Below are 15,697 nucleotides of genomic sequence, written 5' to 3'. Positions count from 1 at the left end.
TTATGTCCCCACGCATCCAAAAGTTGCCGGAGGACACTGCTTACTTCAGTTTACTGTAAACGAGGTCCTCTTGCAGAGAGGACACTTCAGAATATGTTTCCAACAATAGAAAGTGAAGAGAGAAATTGCACTGAGCTGTTGACAATGTAAATTAGTTAGTAAATAAATAATAAATAGTTTAATTACATGTTTGTGCTGTAGATAGTTATCCATAACTGATTTTGCCATAATGTTTGTAATATTGAGTTTTAAATCGTATTTTTTTTTAAATCTAAGTTAATATTAGAACATATTAGTGATATTGCAATTTCTTGAAATAACCACAATTGTCTGAATTTACATCATAACTTACCATAGTTGCAGGTAATTAATAATAATTGCTATAACAATATGCTATATTGTCTCTTGTATCTCAGCATGCCCAACCTGCAATGATTTCCACGGACTTGTGCAGAAAATCATGGAACTGCAGGATATTCTTGCTAAAACATCCAGCAAGGTAATGTAATGTAATATATCATGTCTTAATTTGGCCTTTAGTCCAAATTGTGCTTTAGCATACAATATCCACATGTCAATTTGCTTCTGTCATTAACATACATTGCAACAGGCGGTCAGTGACATCTTAACATTAGATGTTGGCTATTGTTGAAGTCTTTTCTGTTGTGATGCAGAGACTGTGTGTGTAAGTGGGGTTAATGGTGCTTAATGACTTACTTTTGTGATGCCATTGGTTTGCTTTTGAAGCTCTGCTTTCTACATGTGAATATAGACACACAACGAGGTCGACTCTCATCTTCTCTCCTTCTTGCCTTTTGTTTTTTGGGGGGATGGCGTGAGCAGCTGTCCAGGGCGGAGGAGAAGATGAATGGGCTGGATGGTTGCTATTGTGAGAGAACCTGCAGTGTCAAGGGGGTCGTCTACAGGGAGGATGAGGGCTGGACAGATGGCTGCAGGAACTGCACATGCACGGTGGGGTCTCACTGTGTGTTTGTGTGTGTGTGTGTGTGTGTGTGTGTGTGTGTGTGTGTGTGTGTGTGTGTGTGTGTGTGTGTGTGTGTGTGTGTGTGTTAGGGTAATAAAGAGCAAGGGAGGGTATTCCATTTTAATTGTGTGTGTGTGTGTGTGTGTGTGTGTGTGTGTGTGTGTGTGTGTGTGTGTGTGTGTGTGTGTGTGTGTGTGTGAGAAAGAACACACTGAATTTGGAATTATATGCATGTCATACTGCATGTGATTGTGTGGCTGTTGCATGCATGTTTACAGGCATGTATACATGTCATAAGATAAATAGATATGTGTGTTTGTGTATGTGTGTGAATGTGTGGGCGAATTTGCGTGTGTGTGCCTAAGAGAAAGGGAGAACATGCATTTTTTATCATGTCTGCAACATTGTGTGTTGTATTGTGTCTGTGTGCACGCATCAGTTTTGTGTATGCCAGTGTCTACATTTACACGTTTGTTGCTCCCATTGTAGGTCTTGGCTTTTGTTTCGCTCCCCTTGTTCATCAAGTGTGTGAAGGTGGGGGTGTGTGTGGGTTTGTTTTGGTAGGGTGGAGGTGCAGAGTGCAGGGGTCCCATTGTCGACAGCTTGTATTCTCATTATTTCCTTGCATTAGAGGCGGGTTGCCCCAGTTACCCGAGAAAGCATATTGTATAGAAAACCTCCACAGTAGTCAGGATTAGACACATCAACAACAGTGCTTAGTAATGCTTTATTCTCTCAAGGGTCTACTTTGCCATACACACATACAAAGTGTGAATAATTGCCAAAAAGAGAATTAGAAGTGATTGGAGATCTGGGGCTGGCACATCAGCAAACAGACTTCACCCCCGTCAGTCTACTCAGCTTTGGAACTCATTCTCTGCCACTGAACTCCTCCAACCAGCCAATGAGATGCCTTTGCGCACCGCTACCCAAGATGCAAAAAAAATGGGAAATCACATATCTCTCAGTGCACCGCACCTAATTGCTCTTGACAGATGATAATTATCATCAGGGATTTGTTCTGCCCACTCATCCAATGAAATCACTTCATTCGCCAGAAACGGTGTGTTGCCATTACTTGGCTGCAATTAAGGAATTAGATGGGATATGTTCCTTACCTTATGTGTGGCAATTAGCTCTGACCTTTAAAATTCAAAGGTCATGCATTAAGATGTTATCAATTATGTGGATCAGGTTCATAGATGTTGCTGTCACAGAGCTTTCATCCGTGGAAGCAATGTTAATTACAGGCACAACCCGGAGAAAAGGAGATAGCATTAAAGGGATAGTTCGGATTTGTTAAAGTGGGGCATAGAAGGATATAATAGCTTCACTTCCCCATCGGAAAGGGCTGTCTGACGGCAAGGAAAAGCAGTTGAAATATTCTTAATATAGCGTACACTTAAACTGATATAGATTTTTTTAGGTGGGCCTTTTTTTAGGTGGCTAAAATACATATGAATACATGAATTCGCTTCTGTGTAGGTACTCTGGGGGCGTGCCGGTCGCTATCTACTATAGATAATAAACGGACTATGGATAAGTACCTCATACAACCCCACTTCAAATAATCCGAACTAATCTCTTTAAAATACACAGGGTTTCTACTGTTTTTAAGATTAAGCATACCCTTGATTTCTGCCAGAATCCTCCCTACCAGCATATTAACAAAATGACAGATTGGGGGATAAGTAGTTGGCCTGTTCACACCAGCATTTGTAATGCTTACATTTAAATGCTGAGAAAAAAAGAAATGAAATTGCACTTATGTTTGGCAATTTTGTTTACAAAACGTGTCTCCTTTACATTTTGTGTCCACTAGACAGTGCATTTATTTTTTAATTGTAATGTCTTGGTTATTACTGTACATATAATGGTCACAATAATGTAGTTACTAATTTTAAGGGATCCTTGTTAAAAATATTTGTCTATAAAAATGAGAATATCTGCAGAAGTATTTCTTTTCTTACTGATGTAACATCTATTAATATCAGCCTGAAAAATCCAGTATTCGTTGGCCTATAGTCACTCTTTAAACAACGTGTTGTGTTTCTCTCTCTTCACCAGAATGGCACGGTGCAATGTGAGGCCATCTCCTGCCCTCCTCCTCAATGCCCGGCAGGCACAGCGCCTGCCTACGTAAAGGGTGCCTGCTGCAAGGAGTGCCAGCGTGAGTGGAGTACCCTTAACCTTGTCACCCTCCTACACTCATACAATCATGGACACAATTGTGCACAAACACGCACACACAACAGCAAAACAACCTCCAACACCAGATTTAGAGCACACATCACACCTCCACAAGGGCTGCCTGACAATTGACCAGGGCTCTGCTGTGTGTTGCTAAGCTACCTCCTAACATGCCTCTTGAGTCCATCCTTTTGCATATACATGGACCTATCAATTATTCACTAGCTGGCTTCAAAACACAGATGGCCACCAGTCACACAGACATGAGCCAGTAAATCTGGGATCGCTGCATGTGATGTAAAGTAGTTCCTATTTATGGCAGACATGTTGAGGCTGTGAGAAAGTGAAGACGATAGGAATGTTAAATGCCTAACATGATGCACACACTCATTGACGATAGTGTCTTCTTAAATGTCCTTTTTTTTTTTTTTTTACTTTTGAACTTATACGTTCTTGCATACAAATTCTGTTTCATCACATATTCTACATACAGGGTCTGTTTTTTTCCACAAGACTCTGAGTTCAGCAGTGAACTCTTATTAGCCTCCTCACCGCAGCACTCTGCATCTAATATTCTCTCAATTCCCCTCTCAATAAAAATGGATTTCAGAGGATATTAGCTTTTCTCACCCCATCATTCTTCTGGTGTTAACCCAAATGAAGCTTAAAGAAATGTGATGGATTTTTGCTTTTTAAAGGCGAAAAGAGCTGCCTGTCAGTGAACAGAACAAAAGAACTAATTAGCTTAATTCAGTATTAATAAGAGTTTTATCACCTGTGACTTATTGAAGATTACAGACCATATGAATGGTACTTTGTGTATGTAGAATATTTCTTTGGAGATCTCACTCCACATCTTGTGCAAGCTGACTTCACATGAGAACTTTATCACCAAACACTCCCACACACTGCTGCCGATGCTCTCCTGCTTCCCATGCAAAGCAAATAATAGACAAGATTTAAGTCTTTATCTGCGAGAAACCATTAGTCTTGGATTCCAATCAGCTTGCGTCTGCATCATTTCCACTGACCCATGGGTTGTGGCTGCAACACAAGGGTTTTAAAGTACAACTCCGAATCTTCTGCTGTGTTACACAAATATAAACACGTAGCTGGTAATCCCCTTAAACTCAACACCCCTGTGCTCACTTATCTCCACGAGGTAGACAAACACACAGCTAATTACGCATGCTCCCGCTTTGGAGAGAAGAGTGCCGCAAGTTTCCCCACTACAAAGACATGATTCACTCTCCAAATTAAAGCCTTATCTGGCAGCACAAGGCCTTGCAGGGAAGAGTTCTGAGTCCATTTTTTTTTTTTTTTGTGTGATGGTCTGTCAAGTAGAACGTCAAATGGTTTCAGAAGTCCTTCGCTTTCATGATACACCGCTTTGTGATAGGGCCTGCCCTGCGGTGTCAATCATTTCTCATCCTCATATCAGTCTGAATCTGTCTGACCCCAACTGCCCATCAAACACACACTTTCTGCCCATCTGATTATTTTTGCACCCCTCCCCACCCTACAGTTAAATGAGACAGATTATCCACAGTGTCGCAGTGAGCAGCGCATTCCCTCTCTACATGTTAATTATTTCATCACTTCCTTAGTTGCTTAATTGGGTTTGATAAGCTTGATTTCGTTTGACTCAATTTACCTGAGGACTTAAAAAAGAAGCTGTAAATAACCAGGACAGATTGTATCATACATGTAAAACAGGACTGGTAGATAAGAGCCCTAGTGTTCCGCCCAATGTTCATGTCCACAACCGAGTAGAAGTGTAGATTTGGGTTAAATATGAATATATTCTGCAATGGGATAACAATGTGTGTAATTTATACAATGAGAAGTTGCTTACTAAATAGCTTGAGAACATTTATGAATAAGAATTGATTAACAATCAATTCAACAACAGATTGAGCTCACATAATATATAATAATCCTAAACATCCTACAGCAATATGCATCTTTACATGCATTAAGTCGCAAACATCTTTGGAGGGGTTATTTCATGTGCTGCATTCACTTGCATTTAACCAAGACAAAAATACAGCGTATAATGTTAAATATGATATTAATGAAATGTCTTTTAAAGGGAGCATTTTGCTTTTATGTGCATTTTGTAGATTGGTAGAGAGTGCACTCCAGGAAAAATACCTGAGTTTTCGTCTCAACAATTTAAATCTCCATGAGCATTATTTTTACTATTATCAAGTGTGCTTTGTTTTCCATCTTATTTTGCATTGATTGTTGCGTTCTATCCCTGTTTTTATGCTCATTCTATGTCCTGTGAAGTAGGGATGGACCGATTGTCGGTTTGCAGATTATCTGTATCGGCGATTTGTTTGCCTGATCATCGATAAAGTTAATTCATTAAAAAAGTGCGCTACTTCACTACAGCTCTGTATCTGTCCCTCGGCTTTAGTTTCACTCACCACTGAGTCTGACTTAATGTCCTGCCCACAACACTATCCGACTATATTTTACTGTGCATTATGTTGAAAGTTTCTAAACAAAGTTTTGTGTTGGAGTTTATAACAATCGAAAAATCTTAATTTTGACTTAAATATTTTCATTTTCACTGTAAATGCATATCAGTTCCAAATATTGGTTATCTGTTTCATTATCTACTAATAATCGGTATTGGCCTTCAAAAAACTATATTGGTTGATCCCTAATGCAAAGCACTACTGTATTTCTTATACGAAAGGTGCTATACAAATGAAGTTATTACTATTAAGTTACTATGTTTATTGTTGATGTGTTTGTGTGTTTATTTGTGTGTATGCTGATGGTACTTCTGTGTCTACTACCAGCTGTCTGCCTGTTTGGTGGAAGGGAGCTGGTGGAGGGTGATCAGAAGGCTGTACTCGACTCCTCTGGCAGGTGCCTGCTGTTTGAATGCAGGGTAAGTCATGTCAACACGCATACACCTAGAGATAAAAAAACACGCTTTCATATACTGATATATTCAAAATGATTTTATCAATCCTCTGCAAGAAGAGACAGTAACACATGGAAGTACTTCAGCTCTAATAATTTCCATGTAGCGGTGCATGACAGCTCACTAAATACTGATTCCATAGCTACCTTGGCCCAACCTGAGAGGATAAATCAAACCTCATTTCATTGATCTGGCCTATCAGCGTTTTCTTTGTGATGTAAAGAAATTGGTCAAATCCTTCTAATCAGTTTACATTTGTAGGCCAGAGCAGTGCACCTGTCAATCATAAGACGCCTCAGCCATTCTTTAGTACCACAGATACCACAGTGGTCCCAAATTATATTAATTTCCCAATTATTCAGAGTTATTTGCTTTTGTCTGCCTGATGCACCAGATGGGTGGGTCGCTTACTTTTGGGAGTAATTCACTTGATGACATTATGCCAGGCAGGCCCAATCAATCACAGAAAAGCGATTTGAAGTTTTTAATCACCCAACTCTATCGTATCAACCAGCTCCTCCATAAATTCTGCAAAGCTCCATTAGAATCTGCGGCTTCAGACAGCTGTCTGGCTTGCTTGCCCACACCTGGCCCATCTGTACTCCCAGTTAACTGACTGGCAGTCCCAGGCAGATCAAAGAAATGGGGACGGGGAGTGCTGTCAGTCAGCCCACTGCTGCAGACTCCTGCAGGCTTCCCCTGACAGCTGCTTGTCATGTCTCTGATCTTCTGTCTGCCTGCTGGCTGCAGGGGGGGTGTAAGTTTTGGGTATTGGGTGGCAAGAAGTAGACAGTACGGCTTGTTTAGAAAGTTGTTTGGGGACTTTTAGGGAAAGTTTGTTCCAGAATTTCACATAAGCATACTCTGTGTACCGTATGTACAAGTCGAGGACATGACACTTGTGATCCTTAAGTATAAATATTTGTGCACTATAAACATGTAGATAGAAAGAGCTTTTTGTCTTTGTCCAACTGTGTCTAACATTAATGACTCTAAATTAGCATCAGTCAGAGGGACAAGGATGAGCTCATTAGAGAGACCTGCCAAAGGCATGCTGGGAAAAGGAACCCCCTAATCAGGTTTTACACTCTGACTAAACTCACATGCAGGAATAATCCAAAAGATTGATTCACTGTTTGTATAATAAAGGTGCATCATGAATCATGATATACAACCTTGATGATAACAGGAGGAGAGGAGAAGGCAGCTTTTATGGTGTGTTCTTTTTGTCTTGTAATCGCGACTAGTAGCTCGAGTGTGACGTCACATCCATGTCGAAAAACGAATAACCGTGGGTTGTTGCGTTCTTTTTGTCACACAATACTACGAGTCGGAGAAAAGATGGATTTTTGTAAAATTTTTAGTAACTTTTAGGATTCTATTCACCCAGTTATTGACATATTACACAAATATATTTCACAGTTTGATACATGATAATTACGTTTGATTAACGTTAACGTTAGGCTACTGCTCTGCTTTCTGCTCAAGACTCGGCTTAAAGCATGCAAAAAGAATGCACCATTATTTTCCTTCCAGAAGTTTGGGAAAAAATCTGCTATTGACCAGTGAGTAATTGGTTTGTAATGAACACACAGGGGGGAGAGAGAGTGGGAGAGTGAAAGAGAAAACATGTTAGATGAATAATTACCTTCATAATTAGCTCCAGCCCCTTAGCAAAGGAAGGGGGGCAGAGTGGACCTAAGAAGTAACTCATGAGGATTGTTTCTCTGCCCATCACAGGACCGGACCATGCATCGAGCGGTCCCCAGTGAGCCTTGTCCAAAACTCAACTGTGCAGAGTCGGAGCAGATCACCTTGAATGACAGATGCTGCAAAGTCTGCAGAGGTATGGTGGAACATGATTATTTTAAGTTGTTAATTTGCCTATTTTACAGTTTTTCTGTTGGCAAAAACTGAAGTCAATGGCTGCATGTAAAGTAGCAGATCAATCTAGAAACAGCAATAATACAAATATTTGTAAGAAATTGGCTAAAACGTGTTCATGTTATTATTTGTACTTTTAGCTCAGATCAAATTTATCTCCGGTATTGGTTAAATCTTGAGTTTTTTCCCCCTCAAGATTATGGAGTCAGAAGGTAACAGAAGAAGATATAGCATATTAGTGTCATTTTGTCCGAATATGCCTTGGAAAGAACCCACGGTATGGATGCTCAGAGAGAAGGTTGTGATACTCCGACATAACCTTTCCACTGGCCCTGTGTGTTTCACATCACTCCTCTCCTCTTCTCTCCACTGGGTCTCAACCTTTTCCTCTCTGTGCCTCCTGCAGGTCATGACTTCTGCTCAGAGGGCCACAGCTGCGTGGAGCACTCCGACTGTGTGAACCTGGAGGCAGGAGACTGCTGTGTTTGTAAGGATGGCTTCCGTCCACTGCGAGACGATAATGCCTACTGTGAAGGTACGCCGTGGCTCTGAATAACAAACTACTGTATGACTTTTATCTAAAGTTTATTTGCCTTCTGACAGTAAATATGTGGTTGTTTTCTGTGATTGGGCCTGGGCTGCATCAAAGGGTGCAGAGAGAGTAGCCTGTTCTTTGCTTTTTTGGGAGGACATGATAGTTTTAAATTAAAGTGTTATTTTTACAGAATTTACAGTTGTCATGGCGCTCTGGTTTCAGCCTGGTTTGATTCAATTTTGTTAAATGAGCTCAAAGATAACACACATATCTTCGGCATCACAGTAGCAGACACGTGTCCCAAAAGGATTACGTGCAAATAGAAAAACATGTTTGACATAACATGGTGCAAAGTGTGGGCGTAAGGGGAGTGAATCTTGAGCTCATTTTGTGTATTTATGAGTTTTATTTTTCTTTAGATGTGCCCATATAACCACAAACAACACCTTGCCTTGACCTTAAAGGATAATACAAGTGTTATTTTTCGTTGATGCCAGTTATCTTGTTACAGTGTTGTCAGTAAGCATAGTAGGAGATGCAACGGCCTATTTTCCACCTTTCAGAAGAATTAGTTTTCTGCTATTCATTCTAGAACCTTAGGAAAACTAACTGCCATAGCCTTGTTTCAGGCCAGATGTAGATAATTCGGCACAATAAATACATTTTTAGTTATATTTCTTTCTTTCTTGGGTTTTTATTTTAATCAACATGTCACATTACTCTCTGCTGACTGACACCTGAAAGAATTCCCTCAAAAAACGTTGTCACTTGAGTGCAGTGTTTTTGTAAATGGGCTGCATTTGTTAGTTTGATTACATTTTAAACGGAAATAAGACATGTTAAAAAAAATGGAAATACATACAAAGTGAATTGCAAAATAATGTGGACATTTGCTAAATACCCACGAAAACACTTAGTTGAATTCATGCTTTTATCACATAATCCTTGTGTGATGGGAGACTGTAATCCCCTCATTATTTGTGTCCACAAAACACAATAAATGCTTGTCATAATGCTTTTTGAGAGACTAATGTTTGTCTTCTCAGTCAGTTGATCAATTTGTGATATAAAAACCTGCTCACGGTCTGTACATTTGCATGAATTTAGTATCAATCTGCGTCGGGACTGTGGGGTTATTATGTTCATCTATCATCAGCCATCTATCATCAGGGATGATGAGTCATCATTCATTACTGATTGCACATTAATTCTCTGATGTCTCCAAACCATGTTGCACTTTAAAGTATGACACTCTTATAAAAACAGACAATGTTTTACTTGATTGCCTTTTGAATGTCCCACACTATACGATTGAAAAACGTGCTCTATACCTCATTGAGCAGGTCATTTCATGTTAATGGTGAAGCTACAGTATAAAAAAAACCTGCTCAGATTTCAAACGTTCAGACACTAAATTGACGGTGCTTTGGCGGAATTTCTCCTCACATCATGAGTGAATTATACCAGATGCATCGTTAAAAGAATTATGACTTTATCATCTCCGATGCTATCCTGCATTTAATATGTAGTAAACATCATGTCATAACTGCTACCCCTGTGTATCTCTGGTATTAATAAGCAAACATGGCATCAAAGTTATTCAGATTCTTCTGCATATGACCTTAACAGCTGCCCTGTCAATATACAGCCTTCTTGATCTGCCTTCTGCATTATGTGTGCATTTGTTTAGAGCATCTGTTTGTGAGTACATGCCTTGGCCTATTTTTTTTTAATCTACAGTCCACACACACCCTGCAATTATATTTTCTTTCACCTTCGTCAAGATGAGGCTTAAGTGTCAATCAAGCCACAGAGCTATTTCTTACTGTAAAAGGACGCTATATGAAAGAGAAGTCGTTCCCAGCTTCTGCAGATCTCGCATGAATTTACAGATATCAGCAGTAGGGTAGTTAGGACGTCTCAGGGTATCTGCATAATTGAAGCTACTATCTGTGTTAAATGAATGTGAAATGATGTTGTTGGTTGTAGGTTTTGATCAAATGGCAAATGCTGGCTTCATTTACCATACCAGTGTTATATCATGATCTCTTTGAAAACCTCATTCAGGCAGTGGTGGAAAGTAATTAACATTTACTCAAGTATGTTGCTAAGTTACAACTCTGAGGCACATCTGAGGAGTTTTTTCTGTCATGCTAATTTAAACTTACTGTAAACAGTACACTCCACTGCATTCCAGATGTTGTTCAGATGTACATTTTTTCTGAATGACATTTATTTGAGCGCTCTACTAATTACTTTGCAGATCAAGATTTTACATATAAAACATCTGTTAGAAATGTGCTGCTTTGCCAACAGTATATATAATAGGTAAAATTTGCATCACCTCAACCAACAACTTGAAAATGCTGCTTATACTGGTAAATGGACTTGCATTTAAATAGCACCTTTCTAGTCTTCCGACCACTCAAAGCGCTCTGCGCTACATGCCACATTCACCCATTCACCCACTTTCTAGGCCGATTTTAGCCGATTCCGATTTCATTTTTTCTAAACACTTTACAGCACACACAAATATTTATTTTCTATATTTTCTTTAATAGAACATTTTGCACAGAACATAGAAACATTTTTGAACAGATAATGGATCACTATAAAATAGAACTATATAAATTAGCCTACTCCTGGTGTGGGAAATTCACACACATCTAACGTGTAATGTTAGAACCATTTCCTTCTTTTCACATCCAATATCCAACAAAAAAAATTTGATTTTGGTTTTTAGTGTCGTCCCTCCACGCCCTACTTTTTCCTTGCAGGTGGTTCTTGCTGAAGAATTTCCAAACAGCTGACATGTTGCAGGTTAATTCACAAGGTTCCCTCCATGTGCGAGAATCGCGCGGACACGCGCTTCACACCACGAGTGGGTACGCGCGACACACGGCGGAAAAGGGAAAAAGAGACTGTGCTGTCGAGTCCGTGTGTGCGTGCGTCCTTGAGAAGTGTAACTCATATAACTTATGTTGTCAGTTAATTGTAGCATTGATCGGCATGAAATCTGCATATGTCAGACTGACCTGCCGGTCGCCGGTCATCGCCGAGCACGTGAAACCTGGCCAATTCCGGTATATAGATCAAATGTGTAATGTGAAAGGGGTCGCTTGTAGTGATGAATGCACAGAGAATCATCATCCCATCCTGCAGTTTCCCTCAGATGTAGCTCAGCTCAGAGTGTTTTATTGTCTTTCAGCACATTGTTTAAGTTCACTTTCACCACTTTCATCAACCTGTTTTCGTTATCGTTTTCAGTGAAAAACCTCTGATAACGAACTGTATACTACTACTGTTAAATGTAGCAACTAACTGGTGAACAAAGTGGAGCATTTAGCAGCTAAAGAGCTCGATATTTCCCTCAGGAGTTGACGGATATGAAAACAGAGCCTAAAGGAAAGTGAATATCAGACATTTATCAGGTGTCCAGAAACACGACTTTAAATTAATTTTAATGTTGCTTAAGAGGAAAATGATGGCAAATGATGACAAAATATTCAACCTTATTTGGTCTTGAGTTAAGGCTAGATGTTTGTTCCTCTCACACATTCACATTGTTTTGACCTGAAAATGTGCTGAAAACAACAACAACATTTTTTTTTGCAGCTCGGGTGCTATTTATTTCATCGTAATCCTAAAGACATTTTAAGAAATTCATTGTTGTAAAAGAAAACAAAGCATAGAGCAATCCATCCCATTACCATTGTGAAACTAAGTACAAGCAAACAGACCTGTGCCTCCAACATCAACATTTCAGACCCACACCATTCATCTCAAGAGCAGCCTGAGTCTCGCTTTGAAATTGGATGGCAGTGTTTGTGGTGAGTGTTTGCATCAGACGCTGAACAGAGAAACCTGAAATTGACTCAATTTGCTGATGGAGTTCTTTCAAAAGCAATTGATTTCATGTTTGACTCTGTAACTTACTATATTTGTGTGTGTGTGTGTGTGTGTGTGTGTATCCTTTCTAAAAAAAAAAAAAAATGAAAGAACTGTCTTGCCAAAATATTGATTCATATAATAGATACACTATTTTGTGGCTGCAAGATGTACAGAAAGATGAGCTATTGGCTGTTTTTTAGATGACTTTCAATACAGTGGGGCCTGCGAGATGAGATGAGAAGTCCAACTTAGAGGCAATTTTGTGTATTGAACACAGCAGAGATCATAAAGCAGATAGAGGCACACAAGAACATAGGGTTTTATGTACACACACGCACAACGTGTTTTGGGTCTTGTCAAACATAAAGACAAACATCACGAAGAGCAGAGACAGATACTAGCTCTTTAAAACATTCCTAGGTCAGAGATGGGCTCAAAATAGCCGATGAGATCATTTCTGTGTAAATTTTTCATAGTAGCAGCAGTAGGGAAAACTCAGGGGGATACTAGCCCTGCCTTTGTGTAAGTCTGTGTGTGTAAGTGTGCAGGTGCATGTCTGTGTGTATGTGTGTGTTTGAGCGCTGAGTTCTCAACAGAAAAAAAGAGCCCAGTTATTTCTCCATCCTAGCCTCCTGGTGCAGTCAGGCTGAAGGCCTATTTAGCTACATGCATGTGTGTGTTTAGGACAGAATTAGACAGAGGGGCGAGCAGTGGAGAAGTGACAGACTGTGTGATTGTCTTTCAATTGAACAATCAGTATAGTTCGACGTGTTGAGATAATACCATTATTCATCTCAGCATTGTAGATAACTGCAGACAGAGAGACATTTCCCATTGTTGTCTGGTTTTGAAATGCCCTACTTTAAAAAGTCTCTGTCAGGATTGCTCAAAACGAAGGGCTGCTTGGGTGTTTTGTGTTGCATCCCTATGGGAAATGTGAAATACAAAATGATATCCTTTAAAATCGAGGAAAGAGACAAAGTATGCAACGGGATTTTATTTTAATGTAAACCGTAGATAGTGTTATATTTCTAACTTACTTTATCAGGAACAGTGCACATTACTTAAAGTATGATTTATATGCACCACATTTAGACAAATGCATAGATAGATAGATAGTTCAATAATAATAATGACATAAACATTAAAGGGCCGGTTCACCCAAATTACAAATAAACATCTTCTAGTATCTTGCCATGTAGATCGTTTTGGTTAGATTTGTCCAGGTTTTGAGGTTTCTCTGCCTCCACAACAATGCAATTGAGGTCTGTGTTTGTCGTTCAGAGCATTGAAAACATACATGTACCGGCTGGTTATATACTGTATTTTTCTCATTTTCAACAAATCCCATGAAAATCCCAAAATATTTATTCTGCCACTCAGTACTTCTGGACATCCTGGACTGTCTGTCACATTCAGCTCCAAGCTTATTAGTTCATAATTATGTTCTTTTTTTTTTATTATTTTTTCGGGCATTTTAGGCCTTTATTTCCATAGGACAGATGAAGACATGAAAGGGGAGAGAGAGAGGGGGAATGACATGCAGCAAAGGGCTGCAGGTCGGAGCCGAACCCACGGCTGCTGCGTCGAGGAGTAAACCTCTATATATATGCGCCTGCTCTACCAACTGAGCCAACCCGGCCATGCATAATTATGGTTTTTAAAAACAGATCACAAATATTTCATTTTCATTTAATAAAAGGATCAGTAATCTCCTAAAGCAGCTGTAAATTGTGCATTTGTTGGGGAGATTGATATACAAACTATAAACAGTATAAACTACAGTGCCCATGTTCATCATAATGAAGGAGTGTGTGTGTGTGTGTGTGTGTGTGTGTGTGTGTGTGTGTGTGTGTGTGTGTGTGTGTGTGTGTGTGTGTGTGTGTGTGTGTGTGTGTGTGTGTGTGAGTGTGTGAGTGACTCATTGAAGTGTTTGTAACAGTTTTTGGACATCAATAGAGTTTTATGGCACAGATGAATAAGTTATATCAGGCTTTGGCTTTAAAGGTAATAATTTTTAGTAGGATAAATTCATTGTTTGTTTTGGATGAATCGAAACCATCAAAGATAATTGATTAAGTCTAGCCTGCTTGCACACAGAGTGAGGTTTTATCACCTATAAGCTATGGCTGTGTGTGTGTGTTTGTGTAAGCATACCGTGTGCGAACATAGACCAATCCGGTTGCCGCTCCTGTCTTTGAATGTCACAAGGTGGCAGCAGGCTAATTGGCACTGACTGAAGAGCACGGCCTACTCCAAAACCCAATCACTGCCAGGATGAGCCTCAAGCTCCCCACCTGCTAGGGCCCTGACCTCCCCCCACACCCCCACCCACCCACACACACACACACACACACACACACATACACACACACACAGATAAACCACACACATATACACATGCAAACATATACACATTCTGGCTGGCTGTGTGTGTGTTTATACACACATCACCTCTGTGACCCCGCTGAAATGTCACCCAAAACAGACAATCCCACCATCCTCTAGACAGTCCCCTCCAGTGTAAACAGTATCTGAGCACTGCTTAACCAATATCCTTCAAATGCCACATGGAAGAAATCTCCTCTCTACTCCTTTTCCAGATGGGATCACACTTAATTCATCGACCGCTATGTACTCAGGTAGAGTTTACTTAATTTCAAATGTAATCCATAACTGCGGAATGATTCTGCTATACATACTTTATGTCATGATTAAGGTGTTAAAAATGTATAAATAAGCAAAAAATAATAATTATTAGGTTAAACGGTAGAATAAAAAGTACAATGCTGTGCAAGATATGTATAAATATCCCCAAGTTTAAAATAATATGCAGTGGCAAACATGTTTTGAGCCCTGATTTTAAAGATTTTAAAGTGTTATATATATAAGTTATAGAGTTTTGATAGCCATTTGTGCTGCATGTTAGTCATTGTTTAGACCTCTGGCCTACAGGCTGCACTTGGTCACAGATTGATGAGTGATGGATGATGATGCTCCATCGATTTATGCGTGGTGGAAAATCTTTCCCAGTTTAATGAGAGCCGTGATGGAGAGCAAAACCCCATTCACGCTGCCATACGTAAACAAGGCCGTTTGGTCTATGAGATGCACCGAGCTTCATTTAAGGCATGCCAAATCGAAATGTGCTAAGTGCATGTTTAATGTGACATATGGACACACACCCACAAAGCACTTGATGCAGTCATTCATGGGCTGTTAGATGTTTGCATTGATAGGTCCGCAACTGTTTTCAGTTTGGATGGCACTT

The 15,697-nt window shown here is 39.7% G+C and overlaps 1 protein-coding gene across 1 annotated transcript in view; it reads left to right on the top strand.

Moving 5' to 3' along the window:
• The window catches only part of nell2a (neural EGFL like 2a), a 120,308-nt gene that overhangs the window by 21,594 nt on the left and 83,017 nt on the right, over positions 1-15,697 (top strand). The window contains exons 7-12 of the mRNA XM_039809654.1: positions 417-499; positions 844-972; positions 3,053-3,155; positions 5,989-6,080; positions 7,857-7,962; positions 8,407-8,535. Coding sequence (XP_039665588.1) covers positions 417-499; positions 844-972; positions 3,053-3,155; positions 5,989-6,080; positions 7,857-7,962; positions 8,407-8,535 — 642 coding nt within the window. The remainder of the gene's footprint in view (positions 1-416; positions 500-843; positions 973-3,052; positions 3,156-5,988; positions 6,081-7,856; positions 7,963-8,406; positions 8,536-15,697) is intronic.

This window comes from Perca fluviatilis, chromosome 8 (genome assembly GCF_010015445.1).
Source record: "Perca fluviatilis chromosome 8, GENO_Pfluv_1.0, whole genome shotgun sequence".
Lineage (NCBI taxonomy): Eukaryota > Metazoa > Chordata > Actinopteri > Perciformes > Percidae > Perca > Perca fluviatilis.
Note: the sequence above shows the minus strand (reverse complement) of the source record. Positions and strands in the feature narration are given on the sequence as shown.